We start from the raw sequence: 25,330 nt of genomic DNA, 5'->3' as shown, positions 1-25,330 counted from the left end.
GCAGTTTGGTTACATCATTACACTTTAACAGGCTGTATTTGTTAAGTACACCGCGGGGTCACGGCGTATACGGTTACAGCTTCTCCCGCTTGTTGTCCCCTCCGCGCTGATCCCCCCATCGCTCTTCCAGCCCGTGGTTTTGTCATTAGGCCTTACGGCCGGAGCCTATGAGAGCGGAAAATGTCTTTTTCGGAGGCATCACGCGTTTTATAGCTTTCGAGAAGCGAAACCGCAAGAATCTGCATGCGACGGAGCCAGCTATCCTCCGCTAATGGAATCGTCCAGCTCTGTAATGAAGTCATTCGGTGATCCACACAGTATATTTTACTGCCAGAGGAAATGCATAGGGCTTCTTTATAGGAAGTGGATGCTGTTTTGGTGGCGGTGGACGCCATAATAAAGCTATGCACGTTATATTGCGGAACACTAACTGATTTAAAGGAAAACTGACCTGAGAGGGATATGGAAGTAGCCAATTTGATTTCCTTTTAAGCAATACCAGTTGCCTGGCAGCCTGGCTGATCTCTTTGGTTGCAGTTGTGTCTAAATCGCACACCTGAAACAAGCATGCAGCAAATGCAGTCAAACTTAAAGAGGGACTGTACCCAAGGATTGCACTTCATCTCAATCAATAGCTGATACTCCCTTTCCCACAAGCAATCTTCACCTTTTCTCAAATAGATGTTTGGGGCGAAAAGGGGGGAGGAGCTGTGTGGCCGATATTGTGATAAAACCCCTCCCACAGGGTGATGTCATGACTATGGTCCTGACAGTTTGTTGTCTGTGACCCTCTTTGCATTGTGGGAAATAACCGCTTTTTCCAAATGCCAAGAAAGCAATATCTCCCTCTGTGCCTAGAACTCTCAGTAACGGACATTCTGTACAGATCACCTGGCAGAACTAAAGATGTCACCAGCAGTGATAAATTTCAGAATGCGCTATCAAATCTGATGGTCGATCGGCCGCCAACTTTACAGATGTTTGGCCACCTTAAAGGAACTCAGAGCTCTTGAAAATAGAAAGATTTCTACATACCTGTGGCTTCCTCCAGCCCCATACGCTCCGATCAATCCCACGCCGTCGTCTTCAGTCTTCTGCAGCGCCGGTACCGGGTCCCAGCACTTCCGTCAGTCGGCTCCAGTCTACGCAGAAGAAGTGCACTCTTTGCGTATCTCTTCAGCAGCTGTGTAGAGGGTGCACTTCTCTTACGTCAGACTGGCTCTGACTGACGGAAGTGCTGGAACCCGGTACTGGCGCTGCAGAAGACTGAAGACGGCGGCGTGGGATCGATCGGAGCGTATGGGGCTGGAGGAAGCCACAGGTATGCAGAAATCTTTCTATTTTCAAGAGCTCCGGTACACTTTTTTTATGTGGCTGATATGACTTAAAGAGAATCTGTACTCTAAAATTCTTACAATAAAAAGCATACCATTCTATTCATTATGTTCTCCTGGGCCCCTCTGTGCTGTTTCTGCCACTCCTTGCTGCAATCCTGGCTTGTAATTGCCGTTTTTACACAGTGTTTACAAACAAAAGACATAGCAAGTGATAGGCTGAGAGGAGCTCAGTGTGTGAGTCATACAGTGTGTGAGTCATACAGATTGTGCAGGGGGCCTGGAGAGGGTGTGTATAGCTTCTATCCAATCACAAGCAGCACAGCACATTTCAGCCTGGCTGCCTCAGCCCGACAGAGCCGACAGAGGAGAGAAGATTAAATCATATAACAGAGATAATACAGCCACTGTGCAACTAGGAAAGGCTGCAGTAAGACAGAGCACATTAGAACAGCTATAGGAACGTATAGGATAGAAGAAATAAGGCTCAAAATTTTGTTATATAGTCTCTTTAAAGTACACCTGAAGTGAGAGGTGTATGGAGGCTTCCATATATTTATTATTATTTAGTATTTATATAGCACCAACATCTTTCGCTGCGCTGTACAGAGTATATTATCTTGTCACTAAACTGTCCCTCAGAGGGGCTCACACTCTAATCTTTGCTCTCCCCGAATTACATTCTGATATTTAACACAGCTGGCGACATCTTTAGTCCTGTCATGTGCAGCTCTACAAAATGTTTATTTCTGAGAATTCCGAAGCCAGTAGAAATAATGCCTGGTCTCCCAGAATGCTCTGGGAGGAGAATTCCACATAGCTAAACAGCCTAGGCTAAGCATCACTGGGAGGGTGGAGCTACATACCAATATACAGCAATGTATGGATATAGGAAGTGTTTCTGATGCTGAAACCAGGAAAGTAACTGTGAATGTGAGCATCCTGAAAAATGTACTGCATTCCACTATATGATGTTACAGAAACGCTTTAAAAAATAATATACATTTTTTGCTTATATGAACCCAATAGAAAGGAATAGAAGAATGTCGCACTTCCTCTGACAATGCGGACTGACTAGGAATGAAAGGCGTATTTGTTCTTGGCTGCAGCGGTAATTAACCCCGTAATTAGTGAACAAACACACAACACGTTTCAGTGACGGCGTATAAACATTTTACCACTTCCCTCAGCCGTAATTACTAGTTTTAGCGAGAGAAAAACCGCTTAACACAGCAATTAAGGCGCGCAGACTGAAAAAATAATTATATATTAACAAGCGCCAAGAGGCGTTCGCAGTTCCTGCCGGCGCGACGCGCCCTCTCAGACACATCGCATAATAATGCGCAGGCCGGATGGGTTAGGGGCGTCCTGTCATAAAATGATCATTTATGACAATCCTGTCCCATTCAGAGAAAAGCCATACTTATTGCCAAACTGACATATTGCTAATTTACTGATTCCTCTGCAGTACTCTCTATAATATGATATGACCCAGCCAGGACAAGGATCTTTGAGATCTTTCATACTATCCAACCTCCGTACACCAACGTCAAAGTGCTTAAAGGACACCCGAAGCGAAAATAAACGAATGAAATAAACGACTGTATCTATTTTCCCTTCTCCTAAAAATGACTTTTAAAGATATTCCACCGTTTTATTTTATGTTTAAATCTACTTTTTAAGTTTTAACTGTTTTATTGTTTTTCTCAATGACACATTTATCGAAGTATGCCAGAGCTAAAATCTATGAACTATTTCCCTTTTTATCTCTTTCCCGCTCTCAGAAGCCATTTTCTGCTAGGAAAGTGTTTTATAGTTGGAATTTATTATCAGTGAGGGTCACACTGTAGTCACTTCCTGTCTGAGTCAGGACTGAGTCAGCCACTTACATACCTGATATTTAACTCTTTCAAGCAGAGAAAGAAAAAAAGGAACACAGCATAGTTATTAGTGTGCTTGGCACTGTACATACACATGTCTATCTCATCATGTCACATGTCACTTTGGGTATCCTTTAAAGTGTAACTGAAAAGAGATATGAACTAAAGGCTTACATTGTGCCCTCCCTTCCCCCCCAAATGCATTAAAATAATAATAATAATACATTTTTTTGTAAAGCACTTTTCTCCTGTCGGACTCAAAGCGCTTGCGAGGCAACCACTAGAGCGCACTCAGTAGGCAGTAGCAGTGTTAGGGAGTCTTGCCCAAAGAGCTCCTTACTGAATTACTGGCTTACTGAACAGGCAGAGCCGATTTTCAAACCCAGGTCTCCTGTGTCAGAGGCAGAGCCCTTAACCAGTACACCATCCAGCCACTCCTAAATACTTTAGCTATCTGCAGCCGCTGCTAGAGTTTAGCCGCTTCTGCATTTGCGCGCCACGTGACTACTGGTGTATAGCACTTGGCACATGTGTGACGTCACACAAGCGCCCCGTGTGTTATATGCCGGCAGCCACATGGGGCGCCAATACAGAAGCTGGAGGGCTGGACACTAACAGTGGAAGCGGGAAAAGGAAAGTATTTTTATACATCGGCATGGGGGGAACATTAACATTTGGAGGGACAGCGGCCAGGGGTTCTGTTGCGTTCGCCGTTCGTCCCAATATCGCATGCCGTTACTGCCCTGCATCTGATCGACCACATCAGTCTGAGATTTCCCAGCAGGTCTATCTAATCAAAACATTCGATCATTTTTTGGCCTGACATCAGTCGAATAATCGATCGAGCACCCTTGCTGCCGCACCAATTTTCATCCACTTTTTGATAATAATTATGGAATTGGATGGTCGATCGACTGCAAAATTAGCAGATGTACGGCCACCTTAATGCTAGGTACACACAATGGGATTTTCTCACAGATTTACTCTCATATGGATTATTTCCAACATGTCCAATCTGATTTCCGATCGATTTTCCATAGAAGTGAACAAAAAAAAAAAATCGATCGTAAATCAGATCGGACATGTTGGAAATAATCAATCTGACAATAAATCTACCAGAAAATCTCATCGTGTGTACCTAGCATTACAACAGCTGGTAAAAATCTAACAGATTTTGGATTAGTCCATCTTGGGGGATTCTCGGGGGATTCTCTTAATTCTTTTTCAAAAGCACTCCCTTGAAAAGACGTTTACAGTAGTGCTGGAAAGCTAGTGTTCTCCTATGCACAGGAGCATGCCACTGCTATCAGGGTAATGCTTTTGAAAATAAAGGAATTCCTGAGTATCCCTTGTCAGGAGATGGAATAGTCCAAAATCCTTCAGATCTGTCACATTTCTCCTGTTTTCTGTAAGAGTAAGAAACAACATTTTTTTTTACTTTGGGACAAATGTATCCATGTTTTTGAAATTTTACAAATGTTGACAATAGTTGTCCTTTAAGGAAACAATTTCGGGTCTTGGTTGTACCATGGAATAGCAGCTGCATTGAAGTCACTTTTCGTGTTGTGACGGGTGCGCCAGCTGGACCTGGGCTTTATGACTGGACATTAGGGGTAGCCCACACAGCTAAGCAGCCAACACAGGAAAGGTGTACAAAGCCCACCACAAGAAAAACGACACCACCAAATTCTGTGGCTAATAGCAGCTGATCCAGAACAGCTAATCTGTGTGGATTTGTAAACTCTCAAAAACATCAATTCATATGATATAATGCCTCCGAAATCCGCCAGGAGGTTATCATGCTCTGGAAAATCCAGCATCACAAACAAAACCGACTCCAAAATATGTTTGCTATGTTCCTCGAAGAAGAATCCCAGCGACATCTGATCCTCCTCGCTCGTCCTGGATGCGCCAACCTGTTCCTGGAGCGAACATCGGCGGTCTCTGCCTGGCTCACGTTTTCTGGCGAACAAGCTGTTGCTAGGTTACCAGCCGAGAACATAAAAACCGCTTTGACTTGTTAATGTCAAGAGTATGAAAACACATGTCGACTGTTCCAGTGCTGCGTCCAAACGGAAAATGGAAACAAAAATATCGCTCTGAAAGTCATCGTAACATTCTGGAAGACAGGAGAGCAGCTTGTCCATCTTTCCGCCCGGCACGGATTGTGTATCGCAAGACGTACTTTGCGAAAGGAGGACTCGTCTCCGTTAAAGAGAAACCGTAACCAAGAATTAAACTTTATCCCAATCAGTAGCCGACACCCCCTTTCCCATGAGAAATCTTTTCCTTTTCTCAAACGAATCATCAGGGGGATCTGTATGGCTGATTTTGTGGTGAAACCCCTCCCACAGTGTGATGTCAGCACCTCACAGCTCTAAGGTCCTGACATCACACTGTGGGAGCCTGTTTGCATTGTGGGAAATAACAGCTGTTTCTAACTGCCCAAAAAAAAGCAAGCAGCATCTCCTTCCAGTGACATCACCTGCCAGCAGTAAAAATGTCACCATGTGCTAAATGTCTGAATGTAAACCAGGGAGAGGAAAAATTTTACAATGAGCAAACACTGACTAAATCATTTATACATAATTATTGTAAAAATTAAGGCACTTTTTTATTACATTATTTTCACTGGAGTTCCTCTTTAACAAATAGGCAAACGGGAGCCAAAAAGGGGAAACAATTCAGTGTAACGGTGACGGGAGAAGACAATTTTTTTCCCTCAATGATAACGTGATTTCTTTGCCTGAGGCCAGTTTCACACTTCTAACTGGCGTTATAAAAGCGGTGCGATGAACACTAAAAATAGCAGTCGGAGATTACCGCGGTAATCTCCCTTCTGGTTGAATGCCAAACAGGAAGTGAGGCTGTTAGCGCTCACTTCCTGTGGACGAAATTTGAATTGCACAGAAGTGTATTTAAAAAATACACTTCCGCGCATGCACCTCGCAACGCGAATGCTGAACAATTTTAAAAAGCTGCATCGCCATACCTACATGGCTTCCGGTCGCCGCACATCATCGTGTGTGTCAGCCCCAAATGCGCTGATGCCTGTGCGCCAAATTGGAGACTTCCAGCGCATTGCATTGCACCAGGTATGAAATGCCCCATAAACTGACTTTGGTTTAGCGTTACCCTGGGGCAAAACAGGGTAATGCAACGCGCCAGCATGAAAGGGGCTTTACTGATTTTACTTCTGAAACTGGATGAAAATATTTCAGCACCTGTTATTGTTTACATGCAGCAGCCACACAGCCACCTTTTCTTTATACCACATACTCCCTGCTCTGCTACTACTTCCCTGCTCCTGCTAAACACTCCAACTCTACCATGTGTTCCCCGCCTCTTCCTGCTCTGCTGCTGCTTCCCTGCTCCTGCAAAACAATCTAACTCCACCTTCATATGTCTCTGTCTCCAGTCACTTCCTGCTCTGCTATTGCTTCCCTGCTCCACTCTGCTCCTGCTAAACAATATAACTCCACCTTCATATGTCTCTCCAGACACTCCCTGCTCTGCTTCTGCTTCCCTGCTCCTGCAAAACAATCTAACTCAGGCATGGGCAAACTTGGCCCTCCAGCTGTTAAGGAACTACAAGTCCCACAATGCATTGCAGGAGTCTGACAGCCACAGTCATGACTCATAAAGGCAAATGCATTGTGGGACTTGTAGTTCCGTAACAGCTGGAGGGCCGAGTTTGCCCATGCCTGATCTAACTCCACCTTCATATGTCTCTGTCTCCAGTCACTTCCTGCTCTGCTATTGCTTCCCTGCTCCACTCTGCTCCTGCTAAACACTCCAACTCCACCCACATATGTCTTCCCAGCCACTTCCTGCCTTGCTGCTGCTTCCCTGCCCCGCTCTACAGCCTGTGCATTAAATGAATTGCAGATTCTTATGGAATGGCTGTCTGTAAATTGTGCTGAATGTACAATGGATATGTGTGCAAGGGTCCATGAGAAAGCATAGATCCATCCCACCTGTCTCCTGCCTGTCTGGTGCTCATAGTGCAACACAGAAGAGCTCATGTGAACTGGCTCTAATTTGCATTCTGTTAAGTCCTTGTCTGACGCATCCTCAACCAGCATTTGTGATTATAAGGACACACAGGCTAGCCTGGGCCACCCTCCAAACCTGGGAGTCCCCAGCCCACCTTTATAAACTGCAGCACACAGGTGGCTGGGGGGACACGACGGGTGCATTGGCTGAGTCTCTGCAGTGACAGACGGTTTTCTGTATTTTTGTACAAGGAGAAGGCTGGGAATCCCTCCATCTGTCTGTCCTGAAGAAAGCTCCAATATTTACACAGTGAGACAGGAAAGAGGGGAGGGGGGCCCCTGCACTGTGCAAACCCGGGCCCCAAAGCCCAGCCAGAGGCTCAACGTGACATGAGCAGCTACCGAGCGTCCTCCTGGCTGAATTTATAGTAAACAGTCGGACGTGATACAATGTAAGTGAAAACACTGTATGATCAGAATGTAATTCCCAGCCAGAAAAAAAAGAATGCTATGGATGGACATAGATGGAACACCTCTAACACTGCAGTCATATGGCGTCAAGGCCGGGCCGAGGCAGAGGCAAGAGAGGCTCCAGTCTCAGGGCGCAGTGTAGGAGGGGGCGCACAACTCACTCAGCTATCATTCCCCTATTGTGTTTGAAGCAGAGAGAAATAAGAAAAGGGATTGCATGGCAATGACTGCAAGCCAGATAACTAGAGATTAAAGGATACCCGAAGTGACATGTGACATGATGAGATAGACATGGGTATGTACAGTGCCAAGCACACAAATAACTATGCTGTGTTCCTTTTCTTTCTCTGCCTGAAATAGGTAAACATCAGGTATGTAAGTGGCTGACTCAGCCCAGACAGTAAATGACTACAGTGTGATCCTCACTGATAAGAAATTCCATCTATAAAATACTTTCCTAGCAGAAAATTGCTTCTGAGAGCAGGAAAGAGATAAAAAGGGTCAAAAGTTCATAGATTTTAGCTCTGGCATACTTCAATGAATGTGTCATTGAGCAAAAACAATAAAACAGTTAAAACTTAAAAAGTAGATTTAAACATAAAATAAAACTGTGAAATATCTTAAAAAGTCATTTTTAGGCAAAGGAAGATAGATACGATTGTTTATTTCATTAGTTTATTTTCGCCTTGGGTGTCCTTAAAGGTGTTGGGGGCCTTGGGGCACCTCCTACTCTCTTAGCAATCAGTGTGTGATGGCTGGGGTGGGAGAGATGGAGGGACGCACTTTAGTGTCTCAGCCTTGGGTGCTAGAGGACCTTGTCCCGGCTCTGTATGGCGTCCATTTGTAATTGGCGGCATTCTTAATGGAGAAGGTGGTGCCAATAAATAAAATATCAGTAACAATGACCACAACACCAACCTTCCTCCCGATACACTAACATGGTAACGATACACCTAAAGAGAAACTTTAGCAAAAAGGGGAAAAAACATAAATCAATACATTTCAAAGTGAGAAGTTCAAAAACAGAAGAGAGATCAGGAAATGACGGATATTTGCCATGTAATTTGTGCACGTTGTGTGATCCACAATCAGCCTGCATGCAATCATCTTTACTACTGGCAAACATGAAAAGCAAAAGCTGTTATTTCCCACAATGCAACAAGACTCACAGACAGGAAACTGTCAGTCCCTAGGTCCTGACATCACACTGTGGGAGGGGTTTCACCAAAATATCAGCCATACAGACCACCCTGATGATCTATACAATTTCTGGTGGGAAAGGGGGTATCAGCTACTGATTAGGATAAGGTGCAATACTTGGTTACAATTCCTCTTAACCGATTGCTTGCCAAACACACATTGCTCGCACTATCACAACGTTTCGGCCTGGGAACCACTTGCAAACGCTTTTATTAGAGCAATTTTGCTAAGCGATTTCTGGAGCGATTTAAGGGAATGCGATTTTGGGCCCTGCATTTCCTGATTGGAATCGCTCAGAAAACGCCAAAGCGGGGCGCCGCCACAGCACTAATGCTATAGTGAGCCCCATGTAAGGGTAATTTGGGGATCTGTCAATCGCCGAACCCCAAATTACTTCTCCCTCCAAGTGGCTACGACTCGGAGGAGGAATAGCATTTAACGCTGCCAGGAATCTGAGCGGCAGCAGGGAGACCCGTCATTCAGCTCACCCAGCGCCCAGCTCACCAGCGACGTTCTAATACGTACGCATGAAATATCCTGGCCTCAGCATCCTACACTTCCTATATCTATACATTGCTGTATATTAGTATGTAGCCCCGCCCTCTTACTAAGGCTCATCCTAGGCTGTTTATTATTTGGAATTCCCCCGTTCCCTTCCCTTGAGCATTCTGGAAGACTAAGTATCTTTTGCACTGGCAACGGAACGCTCAGTAAGGCCTTGTTCACATCTAAAATCGCAATCGCTGATGCTATCGTCTTGCAATTTTGTGCACGATTTTCTAGCGTCTCCCGGCGCTTACCTGTGCGTTGCGATTTTTTGTCAAGAGCTTTTCTAAGCGCTTTTGCAGAGATATTCATTTTTTCACTTCTTGACATCAGTCAGGAAGTGAACTCTTTCACCCAGAAATGAAAGTTTGCTTTCTTAAAACAGAAAGAATTTGCGATAATTCAGGTTGGAGTGAGTTTGAGACGTCTCCCAGTGCATCACTGCTGAATATATGCAAATTAACCATTGTTACCCTTATGCTGGGTACACACGTTAAGATTTCCCGCTCAATTCGCGGTTCGATTCGATTATTTCAAACATGCTCGATCGGAGTTCGATCGTTCCTGCCGTAGATTTTGCATACTTAACATAAAAAAAGATCGAAATCCAATCGAGCATGTTTGAAATAATCAAATCGATCTGTTCGATCCCGCGAATCGAGCGGGAAATTTCAACGTGTGTACCCAGTATTAGAAGCTACAATGGTTAATTTGCATATATTCAGCAGTGATGCACTGGGAGACATCTCAAGCTCACTCCAACCTGAATTATCGCCAATACTTTCTGTTTTAAGAAAGCAAACTTTTGTTATCCTTAGTATTTTAGTAAGGGGGCTTTTAAGACCATTGCAGCCCCTCACACACTCCAATGAGTTCTGGGTCACCATGAGCTTGCTGGTTAGTCTGTACCACCCGGAAATTATAAATACAATGTATTTATTCATAAAAGCGCTGGGGAAGTCGCTATACAAAGTGCTTTTTAAAGCGCTTTCATTATAGGCAAATCACCCTGAAAATGGTACAGGCAGCACTTTGGTGAACAGATCGGAATCGAACCACTCAGATGGGAACACTCTCATAGGGAATCATTGCACAAGCGCTTTTAGGGTGATATTGAAAATTGCCAGTGCTTAAAAAAAAGGCCGAAAACGCCGTAGATGTGAACAAGCCCTAAACCAACATTCCACAGTGATGCACCTGCCAGCACTAAAAAGAAGAGGAGAATTTTACAATGACTGACTAAATAATTTAAACATTAATAATGTAAAATTATAAGCATTTTATTTCCATTATTTTCACTACAGTTCTACTTTAAAGAAAACCTGTAACGAGAAAAAGTTCCCCTGGGGGGGGTACTCACCTCGGTAAGGGGAAGCCTCCGGATTCATTCGAGGCTTCCCCCATCCTCCTGTGTCCCACGGCGGCGGAAGGTGATTATAGATTAATTCCATAAACTTGTTAATTAGTGCATTTTCTCTCTTCCGACACAATCATAAAATCCACCTTTCGGATCAATTAATTTTTCTGTTTCAATTAACTGAAGAATTGTTTTACATCAATTTTCACCACACTGCCCTGTTTTCTGTACAATTCGATCATAAAAAAATCGTAAGATTGCATCTGATGAAAAAATTGTATCGTTAATGGGCACCTTAACACGAATTCCATGTACAATCAAAAGAGAGCTACTTCAGCAATTTCCGCTGTAATAGTCTGATGCTGGCAGGAAAGGGGTTAATCGGTTTGGAATCCAGGGACATTCTTCCTGCTCTGTTATCTGGCTGTCTGAGCTCTCCCAGGAGATGGGCAGTTTAATAAACCCCGGTCTGTGGTTAATGATGGTTGTGTTGGCATGACCCAGACTCTGCAAATGGCGCATTCCAGTCTCTGCTCCCCAGGGCAACATCTATCCAGCCTGAGTTCCCAGTGCTGTGCTGAGTGACAGCCTGGGGTGACCCCGAACTCCAGCTCTGTGTCCCCCCACTCCATTCTTTATCTTTCCTGTCACTGGGGCGATCCGGGGCCATCGGGACATCCAGGGTCAGCGGGGGACAATCCGCCACCAATAAGGCACAAACAGCCAGCACTGCTACATCAGCCTCTACAATCACAACTCAAAGGAAGCTCGTTAAGAAAAGGAACCGGGATGGAATGAAAGGCAGGATATTGCTTGAAACGAAGAAGAACTTCAGGGAAAAAATGTTATTTTTTTACTTTTTTATATGTTGCAGTCAGCTGAATTATAAAGCAGAATTTCTTTCCAGGATTACTGCAATTCTGCAGAACAGAGCGCAGCGTGTAGTGCGCTGGGATACATTTCCAGTGGTGTTCCTGACGGACAGGGGACTTCTCTTTCTTTAATGGTGGGTTAAATGCCACAAGCATGGTCTCAGACATGCCTCTGTATTCTAATGAGGCCAGTTAGAATGTGATGATGTCACTATGTAACCCCTCCTCCGAACCTGCTGACAAGACTCGCTCATCAATGCCAGAATTTAGTGTGGGAAAACGCCAAGGCTTCTTAAAGAGTAACTGTCAGGCTGCAAAAGCTAATTTAAACCTCTATTCTCCTGTGTTAAACAGTTTAGAAGGAAGCCAAAAAGGCAATAGTGAAGTTAAAAATCTCTCTTACTTTTGATGTGTGCTGAACAGCAAGGCTCTGTATTCCCAAGCTCTTAAAAGTAGGAGAGGCCGCATAACATACTGCAAAGCATTCTCGGGCTGCTTCTTCCCACCTTGGGTCCTCCCCTCGGCTGCTAGTGAGAAGTTACAGGCTCAAGTTACAGCAGCTTGTAACTCAGCCCAGCTCACAGCACTGAAAAATCACAGCATATGTTCCGTTAGAGTATACTGCATGAGTCCGCTATTGTTCCTAGCCACATGGCTAATTAACCACCTTAGCGGTATGGACGAGCTCAGCTCGTCCATCACCGCCGGTGGCTGCCGCTCAGGCCCTGCTGGGCCGATTTGCTCGCTGTAAAAAGCAGCACACGCAGCCGGCACTTTGCCAGCCGCGTGTGCTGCCCGATCGCCGCTGCAGCGCGGCGATCCGCCGCGTGCAGCGGCGAAAGAGGGTCCCCCCAGCCGCCCGAGCCCTGCGCAGCCGGAACAAACAGTTCCGGCCAGCGCTGAGGGCTGGATCGGAGGCGGCTGACGTCAGGACGTCGGCTGACGTCCATGACGTCACTCCGCTCGTCGCCATGGCGACGAGCAAAACGAAACAAGGAAGGCCGCTCATTGCGGCCTTCCTTGTTACTGCGGATCGCCGGAGGCGATCAGAAATATGGATTAGGAGCGCCCTCTAGTGGGCTTTCATGCAGCCAACTTTCAGTTGGCTGCATGAAATCGTTTTTTTTTTATTAAAAAAAAAACCCTCCCGCAGCTGCCCTGGCGATCTTAATAGAACGCCAGGGTGGTTAATATTCACTACACAGTAGTGTTGTCCATTAGGATCTTTTTTGTGAGTCGAATCATCAGGAAGCAGGGAGGACATGACGACACAATTGGCTTCATAGGAGACAGACAAACATGGAACCTGCCATGAGCTGTCAGGAGCATAATTCTCTGCAAATACTATATAAAAATTCTGTGAAATCCAAACATGGACAGTGAAATGCATATGTAATGTAAGTACAGCCAATATTTAGCTACTGATATGTGTTTTTTTCTCTGAGACCCTATACCTAACAGCTCCTCTTTAAGTGACCCCAAAATATCCCCTGTGCACCCCAAAATACTGGGATGTATGAAGGGGAATGGATTTGTATGCCAGGCGGCAGAGCAGTCTAAATTTAAATCTGAGGGGGACAGAGAGACAGTGAAGGGACTTGTGAAGAGGGGCAGCTGAAGAGAAGTGGTGGGAGGAGTGAATGAGCCTGGCAGCCGTGTTCATAACAGATTGCAGGCGTCACAGGAAGTCCAGAAATAGTAGAATGTAAAAAGATATAAGCACTAGTGTATATTGGACCATTATCAACCAGTGTTTGACTAGTTTAAAGGGAAGGGTACATGGAGGCTGCCATATTTAAATAATACCAGTTGCCTGACTGTCCAGCTAATCTTTCATGCATCAGTAGTGTCTGAATCACACACCAGAAACCTGCATCAAACGCTACTGCAAAATAACCAATAAAGTGCCGAATGCTTAACTATCACCAGACTGTAGGTTGGAGTATGCCCGTTCTCCTTTCCAACCAGGTTTCGGCCTTTCGACATCGTCAGGGGTTCTCTTAGGAAGTCCAGAAAGGACGCCATTGTGGTAGCAAGACATGAGATGACCAGAGCATGGAGAAGGAGTTTGGCCTTGTCGGGCACAGGTGGCTATGAGGCCTGGTGTACAAGGCTTTAGCTGCACGCAATATGCTATTTTACTGCTAAGCACACAGAGGAATTGAACATCTGATGCAAAGTATGTAGAAGAGCTTTGGAGCGCGCAGAAGAGACAGGACTTGTAGAAATATGCGGAGCGCACTCACCAGAGTCCTCCAAGATGAGGAATTTCCATCCATCACTCTCAGCCTCCCATCACTGCGTTGTCATCTGCAGAATTCCCTGTCCATTAACGATCCCAGGTTATAAATGATCACTAAAATGTTTGCTGTCAGATGGCCAGACGCCGATATTGTCAGGTCTGTCACAAAAATGCTTCTCTCAGCCGACACGCCACTTCAAAATATTATGACTTTCACAGCGGCCATTACTCCTCTAAGAGCGGGGCGAAAGCATTCCTGGGTGACGTGCGTCTGGTCGCGGGTCGTTTGTAACGTCGATATCACGAGCCGCCCCGGCTAAGCAGAAAATGCCCCGATAAAGGCATAATCTGTACGAAGACAGGACTTGTCTCTGAGAATCCAGAACAGGAACAGAAATCCCTGTGAGAAAGTTGTCAGGACAGGAGTAAGGGAGCTGCCATCTTTTATTTGCTTTGAAAGGATAAGTAGATTTATAACTGTGGTGCGTTCAAGCATCAGTCCTGGAAAAGATCCAAAAACATGCTATTCTGCCAAAACAATATAACTTGCTTAAGGTCTATAGCTGTAGGTGGTTTTCTCTTTTTAAACTTTCAAAAAATGTCAAAGTGTCTGAAGTGAAAATAAACTTATGATATAGTGATTTGTACGTGTAGCACAGCCAGGGGCGGCGCCAGGGGGGTGCTTTGGGGTGCTCAAGCACCCCCTAGAATTGTCCAAGCACCCCCAAAGCACCCCCTGGCGTGAACTGACTTCAGGCGTCTAAGAGACGCCGAGTCAGTTCACAGCGGCAGCCCGAAGCAGCAGAGCAGGGCTACGATAGGATGGCTTCCGAAAGCCCTGCTCTGCAGACTTCGAGTCTGCAGTGCAGGGCTTCGGGCGGCCATTTTCCCGTAGCCCTGCTCTCAGCATGCAGGCAGGAAGTCACGTGACGTTGAGAAGGAAGAGGATCGTGGGAGCTGCGCACCATGAGGAGGTCGGGACAGGAGGAGGTCGGGACAGGAGGTCTTCTGACTGTAGGTGAGTAAATGTTTTTTTCTTTTTCAACAGGTGGTGCTGCTGATTGTGGTCAGAACTGCTGAGGATTGTGCCTATTGTGGTCATATCTGCTGAGGATTGTGCATATTGTGGTCATATCTGCTAACGATTGTGCATATTGGTGTCATATCTGCTAACGATTGTGCATATTTGGGTCAGATCTGCTAACGATTGTGCATATTGGGGTCAGATCTGCTAACGATTGTGCATATTGGGGTCAGATCTGCTAACGATTGTGCATATTGGGGTCAGATCTGCTAACGATTGTGCATATTGGGGTCAGATCTGCTGAGGGTTGTACATATTGGGGTCAGATCTGCTGAGGGTTGTGCATATTGGGGTCAGATCTGCTGAGGGTTGTGCATATTGGGGTCAGATCTGCTGAGGGTTGTGCATATTGTGGTCAGATCTGCTGAGGGTTGTGCATATTGGGGTCAGATCTGCTGAGGATTGTGCATATTGGGGTCAGATCTGCTGAGGATTGTGGATATTGGGGCAGATCTGCTAAGGATTGTGCATATTGGGGCAGATCTGCTAACGATTGTGCATATTGGGGCAGATCTGCTAACGATTGTGCATATTGGGGTCAGATCTGCTAACGATTGTGCATATTGGGGTCAGATCTGCTGAGGGTTGTACATATTGGGGTCAGATGTGCTGAGGGTTGTGCATATTGGGGTCAGATCTGCTGAGGGTTGTGCATATTGGGGTCAGATCTGCTGAGAGTTGTGCATATTGGGGTCAGATCTGCTGAGGATTGTGCATATTGGGGTCAGATCTGCTGAGGATTGTGGATATTGGGGTCATATCTGCTAAGGATTGTGCATATTGGGGCAGATCTGCTAACGATTGTGCATATTGGGGCAGATCTGCCAAATTATTGAACGTGTTTTTGTTCAAATCTGCTCACATTACGTGTATTTTCTTGAGAAAACCTGCACAATTATGTGAATTTTCTGGGGAAAGGGTCACCAAAACTTGGGCCTTCTGTCTTTGTGTTGCACTTTTAAAGGGAACCCGAGGTGAGAATAATATTGATCCTGCCATATTTATCTCCTTTTAAGCAATACCAGCTGCCTGGTTGCCGTTCTGGTCCTCTGCCTCTTATTCTTTCAACCATAGACCCTGAACAAGCATGCAGCAGGTCAGGGGTTTCTGACAATATTATCAGAACTGACAAGATTAGCTGCATTCTTGTTTCTGGTGTAATTCAGTTCACTACTGCAGCCAAATAGATCAGCAGGGCTGCCAGGCAACTAGAATTGTTTAAAAGGAAATAAATATGGCAGCCTCCATATCACTCTCACCATGGGTTCACTTTTAATTAGTTAGCCCTGCCCTCATTTTTTTTGCCGCGGCGCAGGTTGTAGCCACACCCATTTTTTGACATGGCGCGCCGCAGGTCATCAGCTGCCCCGGAAATTGGTCCAGCACCTGCATAGCACCCCGTAAAAAAATTCCTGGAGCCGCCACTGAGCACAGCTAAGAAATAGAAAATTAGTAGCCCAGATATGAGTCTTGTATCGTTTCCAGTACAGGGAGAGTTAAGAAACTTTACTTGTTATCTATGCAAAAGAGCTCCTCTGAGCTCTCCAACTAATTAGTCAGAGAGCAATGCTATTTTATGAAGCACTTATCTCAACCTGTCTCTCACTGTTCCTTGTTTGTTTAAGTTTTTACTGCCAGGAAGTTCAAAGGGTCATTCGCTGTGTTCTGTTTCATCATTTAAAATGTACTACCCACAATTCATTCTGTCATAATTTTTTTTTTCCGCTTCAGTGTCACTTTAAGGACTGGTTCACACAGCTACCTGCCAGCGCCTTGTTAAGCCGATGCTAAATGATTTTCTTTCTGGGATGGAAGATCTCTGCAGATGCTTACTGCAGCCATGAGATTAAGAGCCACTTGCGAGCACAATGTTTAGCGGCTTTTGCGGCGCCCACAGTATAATATGAGCGCGCAATATTCCTCAATGGCAATGGAAAGTCTCAATATGAAAAACATAGGGGAATTCATATGGAGACAATAGGAAGTCTCAATACAAAAATACAAAAAAAACCCCAAAAACATGGAGTGGAAGTTTCAATACGAAAATCATACGGAAAGTCCTATAACGGCAAAATAGAAGTCTCAATACGAAAATGTGGGCACCCGGAGGCTAGTGGGAGCCTCCGGGTGCCCACATTTCCCTGTAATGGGGGGGGGGGGGGAAGTGTGTAATGGTTAAGCAGCAGTAGAGGAAGAGTTAATGGTTAGACATCAGTGGATGGAGGGTTAGGCATCAGTAGAACGAGGGTTAAGGGATAGGTATCGGTAGAGTGAGAGTTAAAGGTTAGGCATCGGTAGAGGGAGGTCTTAGGGTTAGGCATCGAAAGAGGAAAGTCTTATGCTGGATACACGCGGTGCGTTCCCGCACTTGATGCGCCACTCGATTTCTGGCCGCTCGATTATTTCCGAGCGCATTTCGATGATTGTTAGGTCGACTCACATGCAAAGTATGCCAAATCGACCTAACGATCCACCGAAACGCGAATCGGACGGAGTTGACGGGAATCGAGCGGCGCATCGAGTGCGGGAACGCACCGTGTATATCCAGCATTATGCTTAGGCATTGGTAGAGGGAGGTCTTAGGGTTAGGCATTGGTACAGGGAGGGCTTAGGGTTAGACACTGGTACAAGGGGGGTCTTAGGGTTAGTCATCGGTAGAAGGAGGTCTGAGGGTTAGACATTGGTAGAGGGAGGTCTTAGGGTTAGGCATCGGTAGAGTGAGTTCTTAGGGTTAGGCATCGGTAGAGGGAGTTCTTAGGGTTAGGCATCGGTAGAGGGATTTCTTAGGGTTAGGCATCGGTAGAGGGGGGGTGTCTTAGGGTTAGGCATCGGTAAAGGGGGGGGGGGTCTTAGGGTTAGGCATCAGTACAGGGAGGTCTTAGGGCTAGGCATTGGTAGAGGGAAGTCTTAGGGTTAGGCATCAGTAGAGGGGAGGGGGTATTAGGGGTAGGCATCGGTAGAGGGAGATCTTAGGGCAAGGCATTGGTGGAGGGAGGTCTGAGGGTTAGGCATTGGTGGAGGGAGGTCTTAGGGTTAGTCATCTGTAGGGGGGAGGGGGTCTTAGGGTTAGGCATCTGTAGGGGGGAGGGAGGTCTTAGGGTTAGGCATCGGTAGGCGGGATGGGGTCTTAGGGTTAGGCACCGGTAGGCGGGAGGGGGTCTTAGGGTTAGACATCGGTAGGGGGGAGGGGGCCTTAGGGTCAGGCATCGGTAGAGGGAGGTCTTAGGGTCAGACATCGGTAGACGGAGGGTTCTGTGCGAGAGTGGGGTTAGTTTAGGTCATAGTAAAATATCGGTAATTTTACTCTATTCGGTGCCCTTTTTTATAGGCGTCTTTATTATATGTACACATTTACAGTGCAATATACTCTGGAGCAGAAGTATATTTTACACCTATGCATACACATGTATTTTACAATTTTTCGCAATAGTGGTCCTTTAAAGAGCACCTGTGAGGAAAAAAAGTGCCCCTGGGGTACTTACCTCGGGAGGGGGAAGCCTCTGGTTCCTAATAAGGCTTCCCCGTCCTCTTTAGCCAGCCGGATCCAGCACTGGCAGCTGGTTGAAGAGGATGAAGGAAGCCTCATTAGGATCTGGAGGCATCCCCCTCCCGAGGTAAGTACCCCAGGGGCACTTTTTTCCTCACAAGATTACTTTAAGTTGTGAAGTACCAGGTACCTGTAGTGATGCATTATGGATGTTGCGTTTTGGACAAGCAGAAGTTTTCTGTCTTAAAGGGGAACTTCAGCCTAAACAAACATGCTGTCATCAAGTTACATTAGTTATGTTAATTAGAAAAGATAGGTAATATAATCTCTTACCCACCCTGTTTTAAAAGAACAGGCAAATATTTGTGATTCATGGGGGCTGCCATCTTTGTCATGAGAGCAGCCATCTTTTTGGTTGAAAGGAGGTGACAGGGAGCAGGAGACACAGTTCCAACTGTCCTGTGTCCTGATAACCCCTCCCAGCTGAATGTCAAATTCAAAATGTAAAAAAAAAATTGCACCAAAACAGCAGAACGAGAACAACAACATCAGAAATCCCATCATGCTTTGCACAGCATCAGGGGAAAAAAGCCCGGGCAGTTTTCTTCTGTGCAGCTAAAAATGAGGCTTGTATAAGAGAAACAAAGTTCTGATGCTGTGAAACAGTTAAAGAAACACCAGGCCTTTTCAGTGCTGCTGAGTCGATTTTTAGTCCGGAGGTTCACTTTAAGAAGGCAGCACGGTAACTTGGAGCCTCATGTCCCTGTTCTTTGCAAATTCCCAAAACATGCAGATGTTCCAGTGGTTTCATCTCCCGGGAATAACGTCTCCCTCCCCTCCTGACCCCAGAGGCTTCTGAGAATATTGGAACATTCTGCTCTTCCACATTATTCTGCTTTTCATCAAAATCTCAATTTTTCAACCTTCCAAAAGTACAAAATGACAAACGAGCAGATTTAAGGACAGCGTCTCCATGACCCCCCACCCCTGGAATAGCTTTCAGAAGTATCTGGGCCCAGATAGAGTGTGACATCACGGAGCCTGTGCCCTGCATATGTTTCCTGTCCACGCTTGTTTGTGCTGATCGGTAGCCTGTCTTCTATTAAAGTCAGATGATGTCATGACAACTCGCTGCTGTGGAGCATATGGCCAGAGAGCTCATCCTGAGAGCTAACTTCCTTTGTCTAGTAAGGAGTGACAACTCTCTGACTACTGCTTGCAGGATTGCCTGCCTGTTACCAGGAAGTGTCTGTAGCTTGGCTACCAACAGCCTGGGCTATTAGCCAATCACATCGCACCATTTCCACTTGCACAGCTCTGGCTACCAACAGCCTGGGCTAATAGCCAATCACACCGCACCATTTCCACTTGCACAGCTCTGCTCCCTGCTGGACAGGAAGTACTACACTGAAGTTTCATAGCTCTATGACTCTGCGCCACAAGCACGATCAGCTTGATGTCACTGAGCGGGGGATTTTCCAAGCCCCAGGTAAGTATAGAACCTGAGCCGTAGTTCGTCTCATGTGTACTTTAATAAGTAACGTGAGTTATTTCAATGGAAAAGCTTTGGGAATCAGCCCCAATGTTTGGTAAAATCTTTGCCATATAGCTAGTCTCAGGGGAATAACCGAGGATTGTTGTATTCCCAACAAAAAATGTTGCTTTTAGCGCATAGCTGGAGTTAGGACCTGTAGGCAGTGACATATTGCATAATGCAATCAGGATGCCCACTTTTACAGTAATCTTCCTGGTTTCAGAAACAGAAACACTTCCTATATCCAAAAACCATGCAGGAGACCATAAAACAAGGCATATACCCCGAGCAACAAAGCACAGACAAGACAGCCTATATCGGCATTTTGCTGTATATTGGTATGTAGCCCCACCCTTCCAGTGATGCTTGGCCTAGGCTGTTTAGCTATGTGGAATTCTCCTCCCAGAGCATTCTGGGAGACCAAGTATATTTTCTACTGACTTCGGTAAGCTCAGTAAATAAACATTCCGCAGAGATCACCTGACAGGACTAATGGTACCCATACAAGGTACAATAAAAACGTTTGATTTTTCCATTTTTTCGACCAAAACAATCAAATCGAATGAAAATTGAAAATAATATTTTTTTTTTTGATCAAGAAAAACGAACGATTATCCATTTTTTTCTATAAAAATCTGATCAGACATGTTGGAAAAATCTTTATATTCAAACTAACGGAATAATCAAACTAAATTATCTAATTGATTAAAAACGAAAAATTGTACCATGTATGGGCACCTTAAAGTGAATGGAAACTGCATTTAAAAAAATTAGACAGATACTTACCCAAGGAGAGGGAAGGCTCTGGGTCCTATAGAGCCTTCCCGCTCCTCTCCTGGTCCCCTCGTTCCGGTGCTGGCTCGCCCGGTAGCAGTATTGGACTAAATTAGTCAAATATGGCTTTATCCGGCCGAAGGAGGCTTCAGAAGTCTTCAGGGAGCCCGAGTGCTCCTGACGAAGGGCGGCCCTGTACTGCGCAAGCACGCTCTCTTGCACGCTCACGCCTGTGCAGTATGGAGCCGCACATCTTCGGGAGGACACGGCTCCCGAAGACTTCCAAATACCCTTTCGGCGGGGGATTGAAATGGGGGGGGGAGCCAGCACAGGATAGAGGGCACCGAGAGAGGAGACGGAAGGCTCTATACGACCCAGAGCCTTCCCTCTCCTTAGCTAAGTATTTGCTTCATTTTTTTAATAATGCGGTTCCCATTCACTCTAAGGATGTTGCTACCTGAGATAAATTTCAGAATGTAAATCAGGTTGAGGAAAGATTTTACAATGGGCAACCACACCATTTATACATAAATATAAAAAAAAGCAATTTTCTTCATTACGTTATTTTTACTACAGTTCCCCTTTAACATGACTGTCGGCACAGGAGGGGCGGCGGCAGCGAGCGTCATTGCCTGGCTGGGATCAGGGAGGATTCACCCAGCTAATTAGCTGTGAGAAGTGCTGCCAGTAACAGGAGGTGTGCATGATTTCCTCTAATTATTCTGCTAATAACGTGCCTGGAATGAAGGTCATCCGCATCCTGCCCCTCTTCCGATTACACAGCCTCCATGTGGACCGGCCTCCCCACCTGCCTGGACCGGAGAAGATGAGGCCCGACATGGAATGCAAGACATTCTGACCACACACACACACCTAGGGGTTCGTTCACAAAACTCATCTCTCTTTGGGGTGTGTGCAATAAACAGCAGTAATCAGAAGCAGGTGCATAATGTTTTACCGCACAATCGGCTGGATTCACAAAGCTTACTTATTTTTCACATTAAAGATGGCCATACCTCAGGCGACTTGGCGGTCGATCCACCGTCCAATTTGATAATTATTATCGAATCAGATGAAAATCGGTGCCAAGAGCATGCCCAATCGACTGCAACCAATTTTGGACTGACATTGGTCACATGTATCGAATGGACATGCTGCAAGATGTTGGGCCATCATGGTCAATTGGGTGTACGGCGTTAAGGGCAAGCAACATTGGTATGAGCGTCAAACACAACGAAAACCCAGACACTGCCCCCCCAATGTAAAATGTTCCCCCGGTGCAGTATAATTCCCCTGTCCATGCCTCTGGCTCTGGGCTCCATCCTCTGTCCATACACACGCCCCACATGGTTTCCGGAGTAACATGGGCGCGTGTGTGACATCTCACACACGCCCATGTATACAACGGCAACCACGTGGGGCGTGTGTATGGACAGAGGATGGAGCCCAGGACAGCACTGGGAGCAGCGGCAGATGCAGACTGATTCCCGAGAGATTTCATTCTGATCGGGAAATAGCCTGTGGTGTATAGGCAGCCGACATCTCTCTCTAATTAGATTCGATCAGAGAGGGATTCGTCTCTTGCTCGATCTGCCCATACATTGTCTGATGTATGGGCACCTATAGAGCCCTTTCACACTGGCGCGGTGCAGCATTTCTTCTTCAGCCCACCGCTAGGGCAATGTTAGTCAATGGATTCCTTGAGTTCCAGGTAACGGGCGTTTTACCGTATGTTTTTTTTCCACGCCGGGCATGCGAATTACATACAGTATAATGCAAGGCAATGAAATAACCAGCAGGGATGCCGTGAGGAGTGGCGTGTGGTGGTTACACGTCTTCCCTGATGGCTCTGCTCAGACTCTGATGGACGGGTGTCTGGTTTATGTTCTCCGGCACCTGGGATAATACGCCGTGGGTCGCAATGCATAACTTCCTGTCGCTGATAGCAGGAAGCCATATGAATGATGGAGAAACATTATCATACCGTTTGTAGGGCATCATCTGTCAGCGGCAGCGCCACTGTCTCACCAGTTGTGTCGCTAAGCTGCCAGCCTGGAGGAAGCGACCGCTGGCATTATCACCTGATGGGTGGCAGAGAACACATCCTCAAACAGACATCAAACAAATGACAGCGCTCATAGGCTGCAATTGAATTGTAGACCAACAAGTATACTTATGGCTAGCTGCATCCATGTGCATCAATTTGCATTCAAATTATATATTAGGACTAGTACATGATTTGCATTTGATATGCAATCAAGGCATGTATTTAGCCCTGTGGGGCTCTGCATGCCTCTGTTGGTCTACAATTCAGTTGCAGCCTATGAGTGCTGTCATTTGTTTGATGTCTGTTTGAGAGAAATGTGTATACTATTTTATGACTAGCAGCACTAGGAAAAAAATCGTGTTTTTATGGTTAGACTAGCGGTAGGTCTTCCCCGAGAGGACCCGTCACCGCCGTGGGGAAGTCTAATATTGTATAATTTGTGCACATATTATTTATACTGAATCTAACGTCCTCCTTTGCTGTACCTGTTTTGAATGCATGTTGGGTATTTTAGTCCACAATTGTGGAGCTCTGCACATCTATTGCAGGTAGTCAATTCGGGTGCAGGCTCTGTTTGGAAGCGCTGCCAATGTCTCCTGCTGTAGAGAACATATCCTGACTGGCTTATCAGCGGCTTCTCAGAGCCAAAGGAGGCAAGTGTGCCCCAAATTCTCCACCAGATACCAGGCCCCGCCTCTCATCTGTATGTTACAAGACGACGCATAGTGTCTACCTTTGTTGAAGTGGGCCTGATCTTTTGACCCACTTTTTACAATAGAAAGTAATAGGAAGGTGATTGTCAATAGTTCCAATAAACAGGTCAATTAGGGCATTTTCCCTCTTCAGATACGATCGTAAAATCCAACTTTTGGATCTATGGAATTTTCAGTTCCAATCGACCAAAGAATCACTTCACGTCGGTATATTGCATCAAAAGATTGCATCTGATGAAAATATTGTACCGTTAATGGGCTCCTATAGGAATAAGTAAGTAAATCATTCCAACTCACTGGTAAACTTCTTATGTAATAATAAATGTCCCACGCTACGTCTTGCCACAAGCCTCATGCTCTAAACCTATCCATCCTGGTCACTAGGAAGGACTTGTATGGGTGGTAGGATGTTTCTGATTGGCTTACTGTGATTATGGGATGGAGAAGGGATGGTACCAGAGCAGGATCATCCACCAGGCAACCTAGGCAGGTGCTTGTGGCCTAGTGGGTGATAAGGGGCCCTCCTGTCACCTTCTTTGACCTCTCTCTACTTCAGCTTAACAAAAGGACCACAAGGGGTCCTCAAATCTACAACTATGCCTACAGCCCCATTACATCTTAATCATCTCTGGATAGTATATTATTATGCATTAGTATCCTGAAAGAGGGCACCTTCGCTCGAAACAGTCTGTTTCTACACTTAGCAATGGAAATAGAAAACAGCCCAAAAGCCAGTTGCCACACCTTGTGGTCATCTCAAATTCATCTCTCTGTAGTGATCAGGTTATGCGCACATCATGGCTGCCGTGTCGCCAACGGAGACGTCATAACGCCAATACTACAGGAACAAAAACAGGTTCTTACCTTCTTCTTGCTGCAGTAAATCTGCCATTTCTTCTCCGGTGGGAGTGCGAACATGGCCTCCCTGTTCTTGTCCGTCAGGTCCAGCTCATCCTGCAAAAGCAAAACAAAAGGTCCATGAGACAATGCTGTCACAACAGTCATAGCACCTGTTCTTTTAAAGCAGAAATTAACACAGAACTTCCTCTCTGCTCTAAAAGATAAGCAATAACCTTTAAAGAAAAAAAAAATCCTTTGTTACAGCTGAGACAAATCCTGCAAAAAAAATCTGCAGTGTGTCTACTTCCTACTTTCCTGGAAGCAAACATAGGGTTAACATCCTGTGTTTACACATTTGCTGTTCTGCCAAGGCAGCCAGCTGACACAGCTGAGAGATCAAATTACGGTTGTGATTAGTTACAGATGAGGGGGAATTAGACAGGATAAACTCTCTAAATACATACAGGGTGCATTTATCTCTGTTTTCCTTCTGTCCTGTGCAAGAGTTCAGGTCCACTTTAAAGGAATAATTCCACTAATGTGAACAGAAAAAAACCATACAGTGTGACGGGCAGAGCTGGTTCCCTCATGAAGAAAGGTGAAACACTTGCATCAGGTGCAGAGATACAGGGGCGGCATGTTTGTACTGTGTTTACACTAACAGCATGCAGTCAGAGTAGGAGGAGAAGTGAGAGGAGAGCGAGGTGAAGAGGTCATCATTGGGGAAAAGCAGCTTGTTGTGCTGTGAGAGGAGTCTGACAATGAGTGAGGAGGGGGGAGGCAGGAGAGCAGCAGTGTTTCATTTGACTTGCACAGCAGAAGGGAGGAGGTGGCACTGCTGACTGACTGAGGAGGAATGAAGGTCTGCCAACTGGCTGAGGGTGAGCAGTTTGTTTATCACAGACTCGCAGCCAGTGTGTTATTGTGTTGAGCTGCAGCATGTCATGTCTCAAG

At 45.7% G+C, this 25,330-nt stretch overlaps 1 protein-coding gene across 6 annotated transcripts in view; it reads right to left on the bottom strand.

Annotated features, from left to right (window-relative positions):
• The window catches only part of DAAM2 (dishevelled associated activator of morphogenesis 2), a 290,157-nt gene that overhangs the window by 155,013 nt on the left and 109,814 nt on the right, over positions 1 to 25,330 (bottom strand). For 5 of the 6 annotated variants that reach the window (XM_068232717.1, XM_068232719.1, XM_068232718.1 and 2 more), the window contains exon 3: positions 24,401 to 24,490. In XM_068232717.1, the coding sequence (XP_068088818.1) occupies positions 24,401 to 24,490 (90 nt within the window). Of the gene's footprint in view, positions 1 to 18,805; positions 18,825 to 24,400; positions 24,491 to 25,330 lie in introns of those variants that run through there. The other variant, XM_068232720.1, reaches the window with a different exon arrangement.

Source organism: Hyperolius riggenbachi, chromosome 4 (assembly GCF_040937935.1).
Source record: "Hyperolius riggenbachi isolate aHypRig1 chromosome 4, aHypRig1.pri, whole genome shotgun sequence".
In the NCBI taxonomy this organism is placed as follows: domain Eukaryota; kingdom Metazoa; phylum Chordata; class Amphibia; order Anura; family Hyperoliidae; genus Hyperolius; species Hyperolius riggenbachi.
This window is presented reverse-complemented; position numbering and strand designations above follow the sequence as displayed.